This window comes from Rousettus aegyptiacus, unplaced genomic scaffold, assembly GCF_014176215.1.
Source record: "Rousettus aegyptiacus isolate mRouAeg1 unplaced genomic scaffold, mRouAeg1.p scaffold_m13_p_7, whole genome shotgun sequence".
NCBI classification, from domain to species: Eukaryota; Metazoa; Chordata; class Mammalia; order Chiroptera; family Pteropodidae; genus Rousettus; species Rousettus aegyptiacus.
In genome coordinates, this window is record NW_023416310.1 from 3,397,657 (window position 1) to 3,417,821 (window position 20,165).

At 47.3% G+C, this 20,165-nt stretch overlaps 2 protein-coding genes across 4 annotated transcripts in view; both read left to right on the plus strand.

The window, feature by feature from the left end:
- The window catches only part of CPSF3 (cleavage and polyadenylation specific factor 3), a 32,238-nt gene extending 23,515 nt beyond the window's left edge, over nucleotides 1–8,723 (plus strand). Inside the window, exons 15-19 of one of the 3 annotated variants that reach the window (XM_016121153.2) lie at nucleotides 461–548; nucleotides 2,723–2,792; nucleotides 5,197–5,293; nucleotides 6,961–7,094; nucleotides 8,487–8,723. In XM_016121153.2, the coding sequence (XP_015976639.1) occupies nucleotides 461–548; nucleotides 2,723–2,792; nucleotides 5,197–5,293; nucleotides 6,961–7,062 (357 nt within the window). In that variant the 3' untranslated portion in view covers nucleotides 7,063–7,094; nucleotides 8,487–8,723. Of the gene's footprint in view, nucleotides 1–460; nucleotides 549–2,722; nucleotides 2,793–5,196; nucleotides 5,294–6,960; nucleotides 7,143–8,256; nucleotides 8,363–8,486 lie in introns of those variants that run through there. The other 2 variants (XM_036223938.1, XM_016121152.2) reach the window with 2 other exon arrangements.
- A 1,063-nt stretch (nucleotides 8,724–9,786) lies between these two features.
- On the plus strand, nucleotides 9,787–20,160 carry IAH1 (isoamyl acetate hydrolyzing esterase 1 (putative)). Its single transcript, XM_016121151.2, has 6 exons — nucleotides 9,787–9,912; nucleotides 10,987–11,039; nucleotides 14,916–15,064; nucleotides 17,073–17,228; nucleotides 18,849–18,970; nucleotides 19,816–20,160. Exons 1-6 carry the CDS (start codon nucleotides 9,832–9,834, stop codon nucleotides 19,996–19,998), a joined length of 744 nt encoding a protein of 247 aa, XP_015976637.2. The 5' UTR covers nucleotides 9,787–9,831; the 3' UTR covers nucleotides 19,999–20,160.
- The last annotated feature ends 5 nt before the right edge of the window (nucleotides 20,161–20,165 follow it).

Below are 20,165 nucleotides of genomic sequence, written 5' to 3' on the forward strand. Positions count from 1 at the left end.
TGGCGGACACAGAAAACTTTCTAGGGGCACTGGGTACCCGAAAGAGTGCCAGGGCTTCAAAGGAGAAGCGAGAGAAAATGTGTAAAAATACTACCTTCTTATGATTCTGTCTGTGCTACTGAAACGCAGCGATTGGGAAATAGTTTGAATCCCATTTCCAGCGATAACTACTTGTGTTTTCTTACTCAAGTCACTTTCGAATCCATCTTCTCCTTTATGAAATGAAGACGTTATAAGAATTGGATGAGATAATGCATATAAAACACTAGCCTCGAAGGAAGCTCACCACATTTTACTGTTCTTAAAGGAAAGAGAAGTCCAGCATTATTAATTTCAGTAAACAGTGAATCAGTTAATCTCAGTGAAAACGCACACGAGCCCTGTCCGTGGCGGGTGGCGGTGGGTCGCCGCTTTTGTGCTCGGCCGTCGTCCCTCGCTCACTCTGCCTTTGGCTCCGCAGTGGCTGGCAAACCCTTCCAACGACATGTACGCGGACACCGTCACAACCGTGATCCTAGAAGTCCAGTCGAACCCCAAGATAAGGAAAGGTACGGAGTGATTTCGTTTTGCATTTATTGTACATGCATTTCATGTTATCGTTTAATTCTTTCACTTCTCCCATGGTTCTGTAAACGAAAAAGCAGAAAGTAGAATGCTAAGGAACTTGAAATCTTCTGATTGTTTTTTTTTTATTCCTATGACCTTTAAGATGCAGTATATGCATAATGATGCACATTACTAATATTTCCCTTACTTTTTGTCCTAGTTCTTTGTGCTATAAAAATCTGGTCGCCATTAACACCAAGATAAAATCTTAGTGGCAGTTCTTTTAAAGACAGTTTAATCAGAAATTCCAAAATATCGCTGTCCTGAGCCAGCACGTCTAATAGGAAAATAGGCTACTGTATCCTTATCTAATAAAATTTGTGGAATAGGATGGACTCTCCCTGTGGGGCAATTTTGCAATAACTTTGTTTTTTCTAAGTAGTAATTTTCAACCAAAGAAAACACCAGTGAGCATATGTTTGTGTTATTTCTTTACAGTTGGATTTTATTTTATCCATAATTAGTATAATCCGTGTCTTAAGGTGTGCGTGGTTGGCAGATAAGGCGGCCCCATTTTGCTTGTATTTGTATCTGTGTGTGAGTATTTAGCCCCAAGTTCAGTTTCTATACCTCCCCACCCCCATTCTCACCATAGCAAAGCGTATACATTTTCAAACTGTACTCTTTATGGTCTTTATCCACTGTATTTTTCCATTTTACACTGCATCTGTTTTCAGCATGTCTGCATCCTGTTTTGACACAGACCTACGAAGGGCAGGTATACGTGTATAATTGTATGATTTCACATTTGGTAGTATGTCATATCTGAGGAGTTTCTTTTAATATAGTTTTATAGCTTAGATACTTATTTTTCAATAATGTATTTTATGATTTTTTTTACATATAAATTAAATGTTTATTTGCTACTTACTAATGGAATTAATGATTATAATTAAAGTTTAAAGGTTTTATTATATAGCTTTCTTGGCCGGCATCTGGTTAGTTATATATTCAATTAAAACTCATGAGTTGAAAACAGAGTAACCATGATCTGAATTACAGAATTTAGGAGAAACGACAGTTCGGCTCTTTCCTGCCACAGAGTAAGAACCACCACAGTCAACTTCAGAGCATTCCAAAAAGAAACGCCATGTCCTTTAGCTTTACTCCTTCTCTCTCTCTCTCTCTCTCTCTCACACACACACACACACACACACACACACACACACACACTCACCCAGGCCCAAGGCAACCATTGATCCACTTTCTGTCTGGAGGTTTGCTTATTCTGGACATTTTATATAAGTGGAAGTATATAATATGTGGTCTTCGGGACTGACTTCTTTCGCTCAGCATAATGTTTTCAGGGTTTATCCATGAATGAATTGTTGTAGCATGACTCAATACTTCATTCCTTTTTATGGCTGGATGATTTTTTATTGTATAGTTATACCACATTTTATTTATCCATTTATCAAGTGATGGACATCTGGGTTGATTTACCGTTCAGCTATTTATGAGCAGTGCTGCTCTAAGCATTCAGGTTTGTGTGGATGTAGGTTTCCATCTCCCTGGGTCAGTACCCAGGAGTAGAGGGACCGGGTCGTATGTTCACTGTGTTTAACTCCTTGAGGAACTGCCAGACAGTTGGTTCTGCTGCTGCTGCTGGGCCGGCAGGTGCTAGTGGTGTGCGGGCAAACTCGCAACCCCAAGGCAAGTGTGGCACATCCTACTGGACCGTCAGACTACTTCGGGGGAAGCTAGGTAATCTGACAACAAGTGATTTTAGATGTTTTGGTAAAACAATTTTGGGTGCATTATACATAGTGAAATGTTAAATTTATGTAACATTTTAAACAAAAGTCTTCAGAGATCTTAGGGCTTGGATGTGCCCCTAACATTCTTGGAGTTATAATTTCACTTACTTCTGCTCATAAATGAAATATGTAAAGTTCGGGAAACTTTGGAAAGAAAATTTAAAATAATCTTAAGTGTCATTTTGTGGTTATTTAACAAGAATGTGAAACGAAATGATAAAAATATCAATTTGCCTCAGCAGGTGGATGATATGTTTGCCCCGGCAGTCACTCTGTCAGTAACGATGTCCTGGTTATTGATTTGGAAATTATTCTAAATAGGAATTTGGAAGCTGAACTCTGCTGCTCTTTTTCCCCAGGTGCCGTACAGAAGGTCTCTAAAAAATTAGAAATGCACGTTTATAGCAAGAGGTTGGAGATCATGCTGCAGTAAGTGTCGCCCCCCAGTATCACTCAGGATGGTGGCGGGGAGGGAGCTGGGTGGTTCCGTCACCTGTGTTTCTGTCAGAAAAGCCGTTTGAACCTCTAGCTAAACACTCGAGCTAATTCCAAGTACCTGTGGCTGTGAAATACGTTTTACTTAATTTAGAGCCTTAGGACATTTTCACGTTTGCAGGCGTAGTCAACAAGGATTAAAACGTTGCTCTCAGGGACAACTAAAATCATCGCCTAGTATTAGTTTGTCTTTAAGAATTCTTTTATATACTTATATACTTATAAGTATATACTTATTTCTCCTTACAAATGCATTCAACATCAGGAATGATTTTCTTCTGAGACAGTAAATCTGTAAACTGTGGGTTACCTTGAAACTCAGCATTTTTCGAAACACCAGATATTAAATTAGGTCTTTCCCCTTTCTTCAAGTACTCTCTAAGCTGGACTTCAGAATATCTTTCCAATAAAATAATTATCTCAAACTGCTTCATACTGGATAACTTCGTATTAAGCTTATGTATTATATCAAAAAAGGAAAAATGAAAAGACTTGAATCTAGTTTTATGATTTCAGCATCTCGCAGAGTACCTTGAACATAGGACTCTCTCAGATATTCGTTGCATAAATGAGTGCTTCTGTTTTTAAACTGAGCATCACTTAACTGGACAGCTTGACACAGTGCAGCGCCCCGCAGGTTTGGAGGGTTTTCTGTTAGTCCTTCCGTCCCTTCCTTCCCCCACACTCCACGCCGGTGACCTTTCAAAGCAGCCATTTTGCAGCTAATGAAAAATGGATTATAGGCTCTGAATAAATGGTGACTTTGCTTACAGAAGCCGTCACACATCTTCAGTAAAGTGTTCGTGGTATTGCCATTTCGATTTTAAAAAGCGTCCCTGTCGTACAGACTGACAGTGCGGGAGCAGTGATCTCCATGGCCACTGGAGAGGCAGCAGGGGCCGTTCCACCAGCTTCCGCGGAGGGCTGTAGTCTGCACCCGTGAAAGCCTGGCCTGTCAGCCTGGGGCTCTGAATGCCTCAACCCGACCCCTCAGGCACACACACACGCACGCACGCACAGAGACATGCGCACAGGTTTATCTTTGATTTCAAAAGGTTCAATGCTCCCCTCCCCCAAAGCCACTCTTGGGACCCCAGATTATAAAGGTATCAGTGCCCTCCTGTGCCTGTCCAGGGAGCATGACCAGGAGCTCTGCTGTTGGCGGCTCTACGCCCAGGAACCTCACAGAATGGCCGTCGCTAAGCTGCTTTCACCTCAGTCAGCACCACGGTAGGCGGTCGAACCGTGGCTGCAGCTCGGGCGCCCCAGCTGTCCCAGCTGTCCCAGCCGCAGGGGACATGCTGCAAGAGGTCGCGGTCCTGCCTCTGTACCTCCCACGCTGGCCCTCCTGTGCCAGACCCCCTGCCCTCCCCCACAGGCTTCCACAAACTCACCGGAAGAATCAGAGACAGCAACCCGAGGTAGAGAGGTAAAGAGCGGAGCGCCCACTCGCCTTGTGAGTGCGAGATGCCAGTGAGCTTAACCCTGCGAGTCAGGACGCAGGCTGCGGGGAGGAGATGTGCTGGTGTCTTTAAACAAACCCCAGTTGATTACATGAAGATGAAACCTTTTTTTCTATCCTTTTGGATATGTATCTGTAGTTAAAACACGGTATTTTTCCTTAATACTAGGTTACCCAGTATTGTTTAACATCACTGCCGAAAGGCAGCTGTGGGGGCCGGCTCTGCTCTCCGGATGTTCAGAGTCTCTGACTGTTCTGGCGTAACCCAGCCTGCTGATGGGCTGCCGTTTGCAAATGCCTGTGTAACTTGCGACAGGGACGAATGTGGAAATGAATGATTTAACTGTAGCTTCTCTGTGACGGGCACTGTCTTCATGACTTCCGTGTCCCCACCACCGAGCACAGCACGTGGGAGATGCTCAGTGAACACAGGGTTTAACTCCAGGGAGGTGTCTGGGGGTGATTAGAAGGAGCAGACAGCCGGGGGACGAGGGAGCCGGTTCAGCCCCGGTGCCTGGACTGGGATCCCAGCTCTGCTGCTTCCTGGCGTGGGCCTTAGGCAGATCACTATCCTGTGTCTCGTTTTCTCACCTTACTGGGGCTATTACAGGTCAGACACAGGTCTATAAAGTGCCTAGCGCAAGGCCTCCCGAATAGAGCATTCTGAATAAATGATAGCCATGTGCTTAATCTGCTTTACGCAATTAATAAAATATATGAAGGTAAATAAGAAGTCTATCTCAAGTAAATGTAAGTATAGATGTAAGTATGCTTCAAAACTAAGGCCTATTTTCAATATTATTTTTCCTCAAATATATAAAACTCTACATATTCGTAAATGCATTTTCCACTGATGTTGTATCTGTTTACCTTAAGGGACATATTTGGAGAAGACTGTGTAAGTGTAAAAGATGATTCTAGTCTTAGTGTCACAGTGGATGGAAAAACCGCCAACATAAACTTGGAGACACGGGTATGTAGCTGTTCCCACATTTCAATCCATTTAGAAAATAAAGCGCAGGCAAAAATAATCCGATCCCACAGCTAACACACTGTTTTTGCATTTTGGCGTTGCCTTTAATTTTTTCTCTGCGTTTGTTGTTTCACGAGTCGTGTTGTTGGTATGTGTAAAGTTTCACGTTCTTGCTTTTCATGTCTCATCTCTCAGTGTTTTACTGTGTTGCTGCGTAGTATACATCTCCCAGGTACATGTCATTCCGCTGTTTTTCTTTTGCGTGATACGCCTCCATCTACCTCCGCATTCTTCTGGCTTGGCATCCAGTCGATTCTGGGTTTTTCAGAGAGGCTGCTCTTCTGTTTGTACCAGCAAGATCCAAGTGGCTTTTACAAACAGTATTCGAGAGTATGGGGCCTACTCTGGTCTCATACCAGCAGATCTTGCATAATTATTTCACAAGAATGAATGAATTAGTATGTTTCCTTGCAGGGTTGTTTTGAAGATGAGAACAATTATGCTAAACAAGTAACATATGCTTTAAATTTCGTTTGTATGTTATCTTACTTTTTAGATGCATTGAGAAAACAGGTTTATTTTGCCTCAAAAGAAAAAAAGGCTAAGCACAAAAACAAGTAATTCATTAGAGAAAAAATAAAACCAATAATCATATGAAACAGATGTTCAGTCCGCTGATAATTAGTAGAAATACAAACGTAAAGTATGAAATAGCACTGTTGGCTTGTTATATTGGCACATACTAAAAGGTTTGGAGTGCCACGACCCCTCGATAATGAGAGAACCGGGGAAAGTTATTCTCAAGTGCCGTTTGGGGCTGAGGAGGAGGTCGTACATTAGCTCTGGCACCCTTTCTGCAAGGTAGTTTGGTGATAGACAGCAGAAATCTTCAAAAAGTAAATACCTTTATCCACAACTCTGCTCGCTGGATTTAAGCAAAGAAAATAGGCAGGAGAACAAAGATAAATATTCACAGATGTCTGTTTGAGCATCGATGACAACACGAATGGAAGTATACCCTCATACGTAGAATACACACAGCCACGTACATGGATGACGACGTAGATTATTAGTGTGCAAATCTTTCCACCTATATTGTTAAGTAGAAAAAAGTAGTTACACAAAAGCAAGTATAATTATCCCATTTTTGTTTTAAATGAATATAAATGTATAGCTATATGAGGTTAGAAGGTTACACACTGAAATGTTAATAGTTATCATCGGGTCATAGAATTAAGGGTACTTTTCTTTCCACAGTTTCTGTATGAAGACTTTATTGTATGGTAAAAAAAAACAGCATAGAGTGTTTTATGGTTGGGAAGCGATTCGAAGACTGTGAGTCTCAGTCAAATGTGATACCGAATGTCGGGAGGCGAGTAGATGGCCACACACCGCCCGCTGAGTGATCGGTGGCGCCCACGCTGCCTCCCTCAGCGTCGCTGGCTGGCGCAGTGCGGGCTGTGACGTGAGCGTAGTCCCCCCGGACTTCCCAGACCGGTCTCTCGTCAGACCGGGCCCTGAGCGCCTCGAGCGTCAGGAGTCGCCCTGCAGCGCTGTGGTGACTTCTACCCCTCTAGGAAATGCTTGTCCTTGAAGAGTCTTCGTTTATCTTCCGCACAGTAATTCTAGACTCCAGGTGAAAGGCTTGTTCGTGTTTCCACTTCCAGGCTGTCGAGTGTGAGGAAGGAAGTGAAGATGACGAATCTCTCCGGGAAATGGTGGAGCTGGCTGCGCAGAGACTGTACGAGGCCCTCACGCCAGCCCGCTGAGAACCTTGCACCTCTGCGCGGACTCTTTTATCGTGCGTGACTTTACTTCTGCAACTTAAAATAAAATAATTAGTTTCTCCGGGGGTAGCCTATTTACTTGCGACAACAAATGGCCATTATTCAAACAGCTTGAATACTGCTAAATTACCAACTAATTTGTCCACTCCTTTAGAACTGCCAAAGACACTGTCCTTTACTTTAGAATTTAATTTCACATCCGGGCATGTATGCAGCTCCCACTGAAACCTTAAAAGTCTGCTCACAGCAATTGAATCAGAATGTCTTCTTGTATTTTTTAAGAAAATATAATGATTTGTATTTTTATATCCGTATTCTGAATTTGAATACGAGATTATCACTTAAAAGTTTTAAGCCCCTTTTCTATTCCCTCCTGATTCTCCTGCCAAGTACCTTAATTTATGCATTTGTAAAATTAGAACTTTGGGATTCAAAATATATTCTTCGTTTAATAGCTACCTATTCAATTCAGAGATTCAGAATACAATTTATGACTCAAGCTCAAGGGTACTCAGGTATCGGTTGTTGAATTATTTCATGCGTAAATTAATCATTAGTCCAGTTTTCTGAAGTACATGTAATTCAGACTTGCAAATAACAACACAGATGAGAGTGTCTGGAGCGTCTGGTGGTGTTGCCGAGGGAGCAGACTGCTCGAGGCTGACGTGGCGTCCGCATGGGCACAAGCATGTGCCTCAGCTAGCTGCCCCCCCCCCCAACACACACACAGCCTGACTGAAGCATTTCTGACACTCCCTGTCAAGCCGAAGGCATCAGTTTTTCAGCCACTAAATTCCACCGACGCTGTTCGGGCCTCACCTCTCGGTGACTTAGAACTGTTGACCTCTCCCCCGCAATGCTTTGAATACAAACTTCAGTGCATGAATCTGACTTTTTACATGAAATGAAATACATTCATTTCTGTAACATAGCCTACTTTGTCTTTGGCCCAAACCGAAGGAAGAAACACTTGTAATGTCTTAGTACAGAATATTTATAGCAAAAAATCGAACATGTCCTTTCCCCTAGTCCTTCTCCCTGAGGTGACCAGTTTGAGCTAAGGAGTCTCAATTGCTCTTGACTCTGCCCCTGTCATATCTCCACCGGGGCTCTTTGTGTCCAAGTCATCCTCTTGCCTCTGGCGCCTGCCACAACCTTTCTCCTCTCTGTACACAGGCAGACCTGGGAGATCCGGCAGGTTCGGTTCCAGACCACTGCATTAAAGCGAGTATTGTAATCCTTTTGCTGGTGGAGTGCAATAAAGTGAAATGCAGTAAAACAAGGTGTGCCTGTAGTTGATTTCTAAATCACACAGATCAGCTCTCAAGCCTCCCCCACTAAAAACCCTTCTGAGTTGCTTCGTTGTAATTAGGATGAAGTCTAAACACCTGAACTTGGCCTGACAGGTTCTCAGAGCCTTAGCTGCACAATGGAATCACCTGAGGAGCAGCAAAAATAGCCTGATGCCCGTGTGTTACCATCAGAAGTTGCTGGTTGGTCCTTTATCAGCACGTTTTAAAAGCTCCCCACGGGATTCGAGTTGGAGCCCAGAAACCACCGGCCTAAAGATTTGCTTCCCAGCCGCATCACGCTGCCTGCCTCTCGCGGTCCAGCCCGTCTCCCAGCAGATGCCCCACGTCCAGGCCACAGAAAAGGTATGTCAGCTTTTCTGTCATGCACTGACCCCCTGGCCCTTGTGTTTTTCCCCTCGAACTGTTGTTTAAAGACACACTTGTGGCTGGTTTTCATCGTGGCTGTCACATGTCATTGCATGGTTGAGGTGACAAGGACTCTGAGCAAACTTGAGTCGGGCTCCTCAGGCTTCTCTGACGAGGCGGCTTCAGCTCTGTCCTTGGCCGCCTTAATCTGGTTTCAGCAAGAACCGCGTTGGGTCAGTTTAGCAAAGGGTCCTCCTGCTGCAGTGATTTCGCACCCCCCGCCCCCTCGTCCTGCTCCTTGCCTGTGAACCCCCTTATCTGTTGTATTCAGAGTTGGACCTAATCGGTCTCCCCCACCCAAACCCCAGCACGACAGTCTTCCTTGAATAGTCTGCCCTAGCGTCTAGCATGTGTCATGAATAAGTTGTTCATAGGGGCCAACGCCTTCGATAAATGTTTTTTTTTATTATTTAACAAGAGATGGTAATGTGATGAATGAATTCCTTGGAAGTACTTCTTTCCGTTCTATTGCCTTTTGCTGGAAGTCCGAACCCGCCTGCAGGCGGTGGGGTGATGCTGCGTCTGGTGGCGGCACCAAACCTCTCCTTTCGGGGGTGGTTTCCACCTGGGGAACGGACTGGCGACAATGGCCAGAGGGCGGGTAGGTCCGCGCGGCGCGGGGGTCGGTGAGCTCCCTGGAAGCGAATAGAATGCATGACGCGAGCTTTTGTAAACGGGCAAAAACGAGCCCGTTCCAAGACGCAACAGCTATTGCACATCTTAAAAATGGCCGGTGGCCTGCTCAAGGGGCAGCGGCCGCAAACCGGCAGGGGGAAATCAAACTGCGCAGGTGCCGCTCGCCCCGGGCCGCTCGCCGCGTTGCTCGCCCCGCCCCCGCCGCTCGCCCCGCCCCCGCCGCTCGCCCCGCCCCCGCCGCTCGCCCCGCCCCCGCCGCTCGCCCCGCCCCCGCCGCTCGCCCCGCCCCCGCCGCTCGCCCCGCCCCCGCCGCTCGCCCCGCCCCCGCCGCTCGCCCCGCCCCCGCCGCTCGCCCCGCCCGGATATCCGCCTGCTCCGCCTCTCGGACGTCGTGGCCATGGCGTTGTGCGAGACTGGGGGCTTCGCTGGCTTCCTCGCCTGGCCTCGGGTGTTGCTCTTCGGCGACTCCATCACCCAGGTACCGCCGCGCGGCCCGTCCGGCGCGCAGACCCAGCTAGGCCCTCAGGGGCGCCGGCCGCTCGGGCGTCCGTGGCGACGCCGCTGCCGAGGGCCCGGGGGCCTGGCCGCCCCACCGGCGCCCGGGTGCGCCCCGCGCGCCCCTCGCGGCACGAGGTGGTCGAGGCCACTCTTCCCCAGCGCCTGGGGCGGGGGCAGTGTGCGAACGCCTGCCGCACCCCGGCGGGGCTCCCGCTCCCTGCAGCGTCGGCGAAGCCCGAGCGCGCGGCGCTGGGGCATTTTCCGTGGGGTTCGGGGAAGACCTGGCGCGAGCCGGGGTGCACTGGCGCCTTCGCAGTGTCTTCCTTGTCGGTGGCGGCGCTTTTCCACCGAGCGCGCTTCGGTCGCTCAGGGCGCTGTGTCCCCGAGGGGGCCCCGTGCGGCGCACACCGGGACCCGGTTCGCTCTGTGCTCCCTGTGGTGGGCGGGGTTGATCTCCAATAAAATGTCTCCTTTCATCCGAAATCATTTTAACTCACACTAAGGAAAACTTTGGAAATACACGTTTTTTTTCTTCAGAGGGGGAGTATATTTTTTACTTTCTTGTGATTTCCCCCCTAATACTCAGCTTCATAAACGAATTTTCTGTGTGCGTATGCCAGTAATTGGTAACATAATTTGGGGGCATCTGAGCGGTAAGGGCTTTCCAAATTCTACGGGAACGTATCCCCAAAGATGTCCACCCTGAGCTCTGTAATTAATTTTCTTACTGTTCAGCTGCAGAAAGGTGTAGCATGGACTTCATTTCCTAACGGAACATACCGTTGCTTTTATCTCTTACACATAGATTTTTTGAGTAGCTTTTCTAGATAAGTGACTCTAATTAGGTTTCAGTAAAATGTAGACACTGACTCATCCAGTTGCTAAAGACGAGAACTCTGATTTCGAGTCGCTGAGGCGTGGCTCTAGGAATCCCTGTAGCGACCTGTGGACCAGAAGGATGGAGGCCAAGGGGCAGAGTGCAAAGGGAAGGCAGGGAGGTTGCCGAGCAGAATGCCTTGTCACATTAACTAGTAATGGGCTTTTCTTCTTTCAGTTTTCCTTCCAGCAGGGTGGATGGGGAGCATCACTGGCTGACAGACTTGCCAGGTGAGAATGGTTTCTAAATTGATACTTGAGTGTTTAGTGATGGAAAATATGTTTGCATCTCAGGAAAAGAGGGTAAATGATAAAGTTTCAAACAGTAAGCTCGTCCTCTGCTGGCCTGTCCTAGTCAGTGTGTATATGGGGTTGCCATGGCAGTGGGAGGAAGGGCAGGCTTCAGGGTTCCCTAAAAAGAACTGTGCCACCAAGTGAAATCAATGCCTAAAAGTTGTGAAAAACGTGTTAGGGGGCCGGGTCAAAAAAAAAAAAAAAATCTAATTCACCATCTAAAAAAAAAAAAAACAAATTATGGTGGGTATTCATTTGAAAAAAGGATGTATTAACAAAGTTGTCTTCATTTTTGGAGAGAGGTTCCCCTCTCCCCCAGAAATTTTCTTTACAAAATATAGTAATGATTTGGGTATTTTATTTGGCAAACTTAATTTACATGTATGCTAAGGAATTCATTAAAAGGGAAACGATGCCCTAACTGGAGAGGTTAATAAAATGATGATAAATAATTTCCACGTTGGAAACAGCAGACACAGATGTTTGTGTTCGGGCTATCAGTGAACCGATCAACAGTTTTGTTTTCTCCTCTAGAAGAAATAATAAGCTGGTTTATCATTACTTGATAATTTTTTTTATCAGTGTTAACACACCAAGAAAACACATTTTAAGTTATTTCTAAATGTGAAATGTGTTTGAAAATATCTTCCCTTTCATTTTTCTCCTAAACTAGAAATGAAAAATTGACCTTCCAGACTTTTCTGTTACTGTTTTCTCTGTTTAAGTGGACTTCATCTAAAAACATGAAAGTATCATTTCGTTCCTGTTTTCTTTTCTGTAAAATGGGACTATAATAGTTCTTAATATTTGCCAGATGCCAGAGATTGTTTTAAAATGCTTCATGTGTATTGTCTCATTTAATCTTCCCACGACCCTATAATTTTATTATTCTCTTACTCATTGTATAGCTGAGAAAAGATGAAGCGAGGTTAAATAAATGACAAGGTTTATACAACTACAACGTGGCAGGTGGCTTGGCTCCAGGGCGCATCCTGCTCAGCCTCTGGAGCTATCAGGGTCACCTGCTCATGCTGGGCGGCAGGTCCAGCCGAGCCTGGAACTTGGCAAATGCTTTTATTTTAGTAATCCTGTAACCATTTAGTCTGTTAACCATTTCTGAGCAAATAGAAGATATTGAAAAGCTAATTATTAAAGTGGCCTGAAAAACCCCAGGCATTTCAAATTTCACCAGCATGTAAATGTTTCATAGTTAACTTGAGCTCAAAAATCTTATCAGAATTGAGTTTACCGGTATGAGTGCTAAAAGACTACTTAAATAATTATTTTTTAGAACTGAGAGTAATTACAAGAAAGGGCAAAGTTGGAGACGATGTATAGTCTGTTATGCCTCGTTTACGTAACTTGAAAGCATCCTGTTGTACAAAGCACAAAACTCACTGGCTACTGGCTGAGCCCACAAGGTGGCCTCACCTGAGCGGATTCTCCCCCATTTGAGCTCCACCCACCAAGAATGCCTCTTTCTCCTGGGCACACTCAGGGAACAAAAGATAGAAGCCAGGTGGAGACGATGCTCATGCTGGCTAACTGAGCCCGTGTTCTTCCGAGGAGTGTTAGGAGGCGGTGCGGGGCACAATGGGTTCTGTCATAGGGACCCTGGAGGGTGACTGGCATCTGCTTTCACGGCAGGAGGACCGATCCATTCGCGTCCACCCTCCATTAGTGCCAGAACTGACCCTTTCTATTCCACGCCAAACAGCTGCCCTTTTGACGGACGCACGCAGTCTGCAGCCATGGTAGTACTTGGGGTGAATCTGTTGTAGACCTAGGCCCCTGATGTCTGCTTCAGCCATCTGCACAGCCCTCGGCTGATCCAGTGTTAATTTCCAAGTCTGAGTTGAGACGCTGTAACTGCCTTCCTGTACTACTTCCATGGCTAGCAAGAAATTTAAAATATATGATTGTGTTCACAGTGACATCTTTAAGTTTTATCTTCAAGTAAGATCTTTTCTCATCAACAAAAGTATTTAATTCTTAAATCCATTTAAAACTTTTACTTTATTGTTATAGTTTAATTTTAACCTTATCAAAGTATTTCTTTAATCAAAAAATACTTGGTTTGAAGGAGGTAGAACAAACTCACCTTTTTCAATTTTTAAAAGCTTCCATTATTTGCTTTTAAAGAGTACCTTTGCCTGTTGCTATTTATAAAACACCTAATATCCATTTTTCTGGAAGGCAGTCTTTAAGAGCCTATATGTTTGAAATCATTTAGTTTTTCCCGTCTTCACCTAAACTTGAATACCTGTTACTAGCCCTGAATTTATATAAAAGCTTTTAATTTTTCCATTTCTTTAGCTTTTTGAATAACTTCGGCACTGCTGATTATTATTCGGTCAAGGGAAATGCAAACGTGCTTCCCTTTCAGGGGGGCCCGTCACAGTTCTGAGCCTCACAGCTGTCCCCGCTTCACAGCCTCCTTAGGTGATTTTTTCAGAAAGTCTGCAGCAGCTGCCATGTGTTGAGCTCCTTGGATTCCATCTTAACCTGGTGGGTTAGGTGTTAGCGTTTGTCTTGCACAGGTGGGGACAGTGAGGCTCAAAAACCAAGCAGATGGCCACGGCCTCACTGCCCGTTGGAGGCACCAGCCACTCTGATTCTAGACCTTGCAGCTTTGTGACCACACTGCACAGGCCTGAGGGGGACGCTGTTTTGCCTTTTGCCTTTTAAGTGCTGTTCTTGCCCATTGGACGATTGTGAGACAGGCTCACCTTGTCGGTTTGAGAGGATTCCATCACACACAGAACACGAGTCACACTCAGAAATAAATGTAGCCGAATCTCTTCGTCGTTGTCCTCAGGAGCTTTCAGAGTAGTGAGTGTCAAAACCGAGTCCCCTCCCGCTGCTCTTCAGCATCCGCTGCCTGGCCACGCAGCCCGCAGCCCCTCAGTGGTGGCCTGGCGTCTGTGCTTGCTCATGTCCAGCGTGGACCACACATCTGTTAATCATAAAGTGAACTCCAAGCTTCATTTCTAAACTGTTTTTATCGTTACAGACCACTTTAACCTCCCCTGACGTACCCATGGCCCCAGCTGCTAGTCGAAGGGGCTGGGGTCCAAACCCTGACAACCAGCGCAGGGCCGCGGCTTGCCCCATCGTGCCATACGGTGCTGTGGACCAGGTCGCACGTTTCTAAAAGGGGAAAAGGCCTGTCGATGGACTGGTTTAGAGTGAAGCAGAATGAACATATTTACTGAAATCATTTCAAGCAAAACCATTGGTCGATAATAATGGTCAGAATAGGTCTGTGCCTTGTGACTAACGCCCCTCTGCTGTCGCTCACGGAGAGGCGCGGCGTGAGTGGGGGCAGGGGGTAGGTGGGGGCTCTCTGCCTCCCTCGATTTCGCTGTGAACCTAAAACCAAGAAAATAGTCTGAAAAAAAAAAAGCCTCAAAAATATTCTATACACTTACCCCTCACTAAACAACTATTGTTACCTGTGAGTTCCAGCTACAGGTGACTTTCTACCTAAGGTGTTTGCTCAGGTTAATGCCTGTCTGCTGTAAACTCCATTTTGAAAGCGCCTCACTGTACCACGCATGAAATCAGCTCGTCTGCAGACTAAATCATAGCCCTTGTGTTTGTAATTATTCGTAACCTCCCTTATGGAAGAATATGGCGGATTTGCCCCTCTCTTGGCATGCCTCAAGGAAGGCTAGCTGTTCTTCCCCGGGTGCGACCTGGGGCTTCGGCAGAGCAGGGCAGGATGAGCCCAGGAGCACGTCCTCGCTGAAGGTTGGCTGGGGGACCAAAAACACTTTTGTCCACAATTCATTTTTTTTTTTTTCATTTCAGAAAATGTGATGTTCTGAATCGTGGCTTTTCAGGCTATAATACCAGATGGGCCAAAATTATCCTTCCAAGATTAATCGGGAAAGGGAACGTTTTGGACAACCCGGTAGCAGTTACAATTTTCTTTGGTGCCAACGACAGTGCATTAAAAGGTAAAGGCATTTTTGTTTTTTTCTGGTTCACTTTTAATAATTTTTGTTATAGCAAACTTAAATGTATATACCATTTACTTGTCTCCTAAAAGATAAGTTTTGCCGAATTTGAGTCCCGAGTACTTACGTGCACTTCCTCTGTCTCTGAAGTCAGTGAATGTCATGCCCGACCCATTCTCGGCACGCCTGGGTCACTAGCGGACCCAAAGGGCCAGACGCTCCCATGCTTTCTAGCCCCGCGGTGCTCGGCGTCTCGCTCTTCCCTTGACGTGTTGGCAGCACGGGGCTCACCCCACACCTTGTTCTGTGAGTCGCTGATGAAGCGGCAGCTCAGGGCAGCAGCCCTGGACCCAGGCGCAGACAGGAAGCCAGGGCGATGGTAAACGGGTCGGGAACAGGAGGCACGTCCCTCACGTTCAGAGCTGCTGCTCTGACCAGAGGAAAAAGTGACCGTGTGGAGGCCTTTGTCTTCCTCCTCTGCCAGGAGCATCAGCCTTGACCGTGGGGCGTTGGGCACCTTCCACAGGTGTACCCAGCGCCCTCCCTTCTCTCTTCCCAGTGGCAGGCACTTCCTGCTCATCACCGGCCCACTGTGGGGACATCTCAGGCTGGTGGTGGCAGAAGGAAAGACTAAGCTCAGGTAGTGGAGACAAAGCCAACTGCTTGGAGGAAAGAGAAGGCACAGTTTCACGCATATCAACACCAGGAGAAAGCAAACTCAAAAAAGGAAGGGTTAAGTTTTATCAAATTTAGGCCAGGGAAAAACACTTTAAAGCATAAAAGCAGTGGAGGGAATTACAAAGGAAAAAACAGGTTTGTGAAATAAAATAGCTGATGTCAAAACTATAAAAAAAGAATGACACGGTGAGGAAAATATTTGCTAAAACATGGCAATCAGAAGGTTAAGGTCTTTAATGTGGAAATCAAGAGAAAAGATTTACACCAATAGAAAAATGGACAAAAGCAAGGACACTCCAAAAAGGGGAATTTTAAGTCAATACGTTTGAAAATGTGTGAAAACATCAGTTATCCAAAAAAGGCAAATTAAGGAATTCTGTTTTGGATTCAAATGGGAACACAGCTTTAAGCAATGACAGGTGGAGCTGACGAGTGTGGAGCGGGCGGGACCTCCCGCGGCCAGACGCCCAGCCCGGGGAGCTGCTCACAGCAGCCGGGACACATCGTCCATGACGGCGGAACCGCCACACAGTAAGGGATTAGAGGCATCAGCTGTGGTCGCCCTCGTGCGTTTTTGAGGACTGTTTATGGAAGGAAGTGCTCATAGTGTCATGTGGAAAGAAAGCACGACGTGGTCATTTATCTTTAATGTGATCCCATTTTTGTAAGTATACCTATCTTCATGGAAGAGACTGAAGTGCATCTTGGTGCCAGCGGTAGTGTTCTGGGTGGCTGGATCATGAGTGATTCTCTGTTCCTAATGTAATCACACCTGTGTGTGGTTTGCACGTGGCCTGCAGCGAGCTGTGTGCTGCTTACGTGTGGCCCGTCAGAAGTGACCCTTTGCGACCATGACAGCAGGAGTAGGAGCCGACAGTGGCTTATGCCTCCTTCACGGCGGGCACCTCGCTGTAAATGCTGTGCACACTCAGCCGATACAATTTTCATAGTCACCCCATGAGGTATTTTCATCCTCATCTTACCAGTGAGGAAACTGAGGCACAGAAAGGTGGGGCACTTGGCCAGGGGCAGGCGACAAAGCCAGAATCGCACCTGGGCAGTCTCACTCAACCTGGGTCCTTATATCTTCACAAATTCCCCTAATAGCTGGATGGCCACGAGAGGAGAAAAGATGAGAGTACCCTAGGGCCCCAAGCCAGAAGGGCTGTTATTGAAGTCTTATTTTAGGAAGGACTGTGTGCTTGAGTTCTTCCCCCTTCTCTTCTGTCCTGGGTACTAGACAATTCCCCAGCGATGTCAGGAGTCATACATACCTGCAAACGTGTGTTAATCTTCACTGTCATATAAACAAATTGCACTTGGGTTGAAGGATTCAAGCAGCACATCCCCCTGGACGAGTACGTGGCGAATCTGAAGAGCATCGTGCAGTACCTGAGGTCCGTGGATGTCCCCGAGGACAGGGTCATTCTCATCACGCCACCCCCCCTCTGTGAGGCAGCGTGGGAAAAGGAGTGCCTCGCGCAAGGTAAGCACGCAGCACACTCACGGGGCCGGGCGCGAGGCCCAGGGAGAACACGGATGGGACGGGGGTGTCCAGCCTGTGGGCCTCAGGTTCTTGGGGTCTGTAAATCCACGCCAGTCTGTGTTCAGTAAACAGACGTTAAAAAAGTACAGCTTCCCTTATGTCCTGAGAACCGTCAGCACAGAAAAGGGAGCCTCGCTCTGGATGAGTCGGGCCCCTGGCCCGGCCCCCGAGAACCAGGCTGACGGCTGAGCGAGCACCCAGAACAGCCGCTGTGGTCTCCGCCTGGTGCTCAGGCCGGGGCGTCTGCCTTGCTGCCAGCGGCGGCACGTCCATCCCCACCAGCTGTTCCTCTGTGCACCTGTGCGTGCTACGCCAGGACGTGGCCAGGTGCTCAAGATACGGCATGACGAGAACCTAGTTCCGGCCTGTCAGGCCACGAAGCAAGAGCGTTCTGGTAGTAGGTGTTTGCAGCAGCGTCATCAGTGGCACTGAGGCATTGAGAGGTCTTTTGAACGTACCGAAGCAGGATCTGGCGACGTCGAGGAACGCTCCCCAGGACAGTGGGGACCATGTACCCGGGAGCAGAGTGGAGAGGGAGGAGGAGGACAGAGTCCAGGGGGCAAAGCGAAACCCCGGTGGGTGCCATCCCAGTGCTCCGCCTGCATTGGGGACGGCCTGTCCCTAGCAAGTCTGCTGTGCAGGACATATTCATGCTGAGCCGATGGCCAGAGCTGTTAGACTAGTCAGTGCTTCTCAAATTGCAGGTCACAACCCATTTGTCGTTCATAAAACTGTCTTAGGGCATTTTTTTAATGGAACATAATAGGAAAAAATCAGTATCTAGAACACAGGCGATGTTTTGAGACTTATGTCACTCGTGTAGATGTGTGTGACTGGGTCCTGGCGTAAAATGTTACTGTTTTTATTCAGCCAGGCTTTGGGCCATCGACACGGTTCTCGTGTGCTCCTAGCTTGACAGATCAGCACCACCTGGGAACTTGGAGCTCCCAGGTGGGGGCCAGTGAGTCCTCCAGGTGATTGTGACATCCACTTAAGTTTGGGAATCGCCACATTAGACTGGGGCCAGCAACCTGTGACCCAGTGGCGACAGCTAATGACGTTCTGTTGGAAGCCAGCCAGGTCCCCTGGTTTCCTACCGTCTCTGCCTACATTTGGGCTACAACGCAGGGTCAAGTAGCTGCCGACAGAGAGCATGTGCCACAAAGCCCGGAGTTATTTACTGTCCGGCTCTTTGTCAAGAATGTTTGCCGAGCCCCGAGTTAGCCTTAGTGACCTTTGTGCCTACACCTGCTCTGGTTGAAAGTCTACGGATGATGTTTGCACTCTATCGCAGAGGCTTTTTACATATAAAACTTCAGGGGTCTCAGCACGGCACTCCTTACTGGCCACCAGCCCGGCTCCCCTGGGTTCTTTCCTGCCTCTGGACCTCTGTTCAGTGTCCTCAAGGCTCCCTCATCCTCTGAGCTGTACAGAAACCTATGAGGCCCTTCCTCGTATTACCCCCACACGCTGGGCCCCGGCCTGTCCATCCAGGTCAGTAGAACCTGCACTAGGCCTGGTACTTGGTTATCAGCTGCCACCTGCATTTTCTCTCAATAGGCTGCAAGTTAAATCGCCTGAACTCGGTGGTGGGTGAATACGCCAGTGCCTGCTTACGTGTCGCCCAGGACTGTGGGACTGACGTGCTTGACCTGTGGGCCCTGATGCAGCAGGGCAGTCAGGTAGGGTTCCTTGCTTGGCCCTACTGGGGTGAGTAGGGTCCCACAGAAATGACCCAGCTCTCTGTGACTCTGGGGCAAAGACAGTTGTCCCTTTCACCAGTTAAAGTTGGGGCATAGGGGGTCTGGAACATCTTGCAGATCCAGCACCCTGCTTGACCTGGTTCCTGAGCTGTTAGAAGCCCTTTAACCGTTAGCACGTAGTGAAATGAGTAAATGGTCCTTGTTTAAGAACATCCAGACCAGGTTTTTATAATATGGAGTAGGGGGAGGTTAAAGTTTGTTACCAGGCAAAACAGTGATTTCGTAGAATACGGTACTGGCTAAATTTATATTTTAAGATATGTAGTTCTAATTGTCTTTAAAGCCAGAAAGCCCACTTACAAATTACGAAGGTAAAAGCTGATCCCCCTGCAGAATGAGCAGCCGCTCAGGAAGACAGGCTGAGTTAACCACACCCATGGACCCAGCAGTGCCACTCCTGGCTGTCAACACAAGTGAAAATGAAGGCCTGGGAAAGTGCGATTAGAATCAGACTCCTAGTCTGTGAAGGTCATAAACTCACAGGCCACCTGGGCTCTAATGGTCAGGGCCTGGGGGGATGGGACCCTAGGCCAACAGTGACTGATCGGCCTGGATCACATGGGTTCTTTCCACCTAATAACTCCTAAAACAAGCTGGCAGACCGGGCCCTGAGCTCTTCCACAGCACACTTCATTAATGTGCCTCGTTCGCTCCAAGCCCCTCTGGAAGGATGTCTCATCATGTCTGTGACACGCACGGAATCTACACGCCGGCGTTACACTGTAGTCGCACACCTTTAACCAACCCCTCTCCCCCCTTGGCAGGACTTCTCATGCTATTTGTCAGATGGACTACATTTGTCACCAAAGGGAAATGAGTTTCTGTTCTCACACCTCTGGCCTTTGATAGAGAAGAAAGTCTCTTCCCTACCGTTGCTGCTTCCTTACTGGAGAGATGTAGCAGAAGCAAAGCCGGAACTCAGTCTTCTGGGAGATGGGGACCATTAGCTACCGGTAACCAAGGCTGGCTGTTAATTTACAGAATGCGATGTCACCAATGCACCAAAATCCCAAGATAAGTGATCAAAGAATATTTTTTTCTCATAACCCTGAAATAAAAAACACTGACATTTGCTACCAAGCTTAATAAAAGCATCATTTTGCAGGGAAGCTTT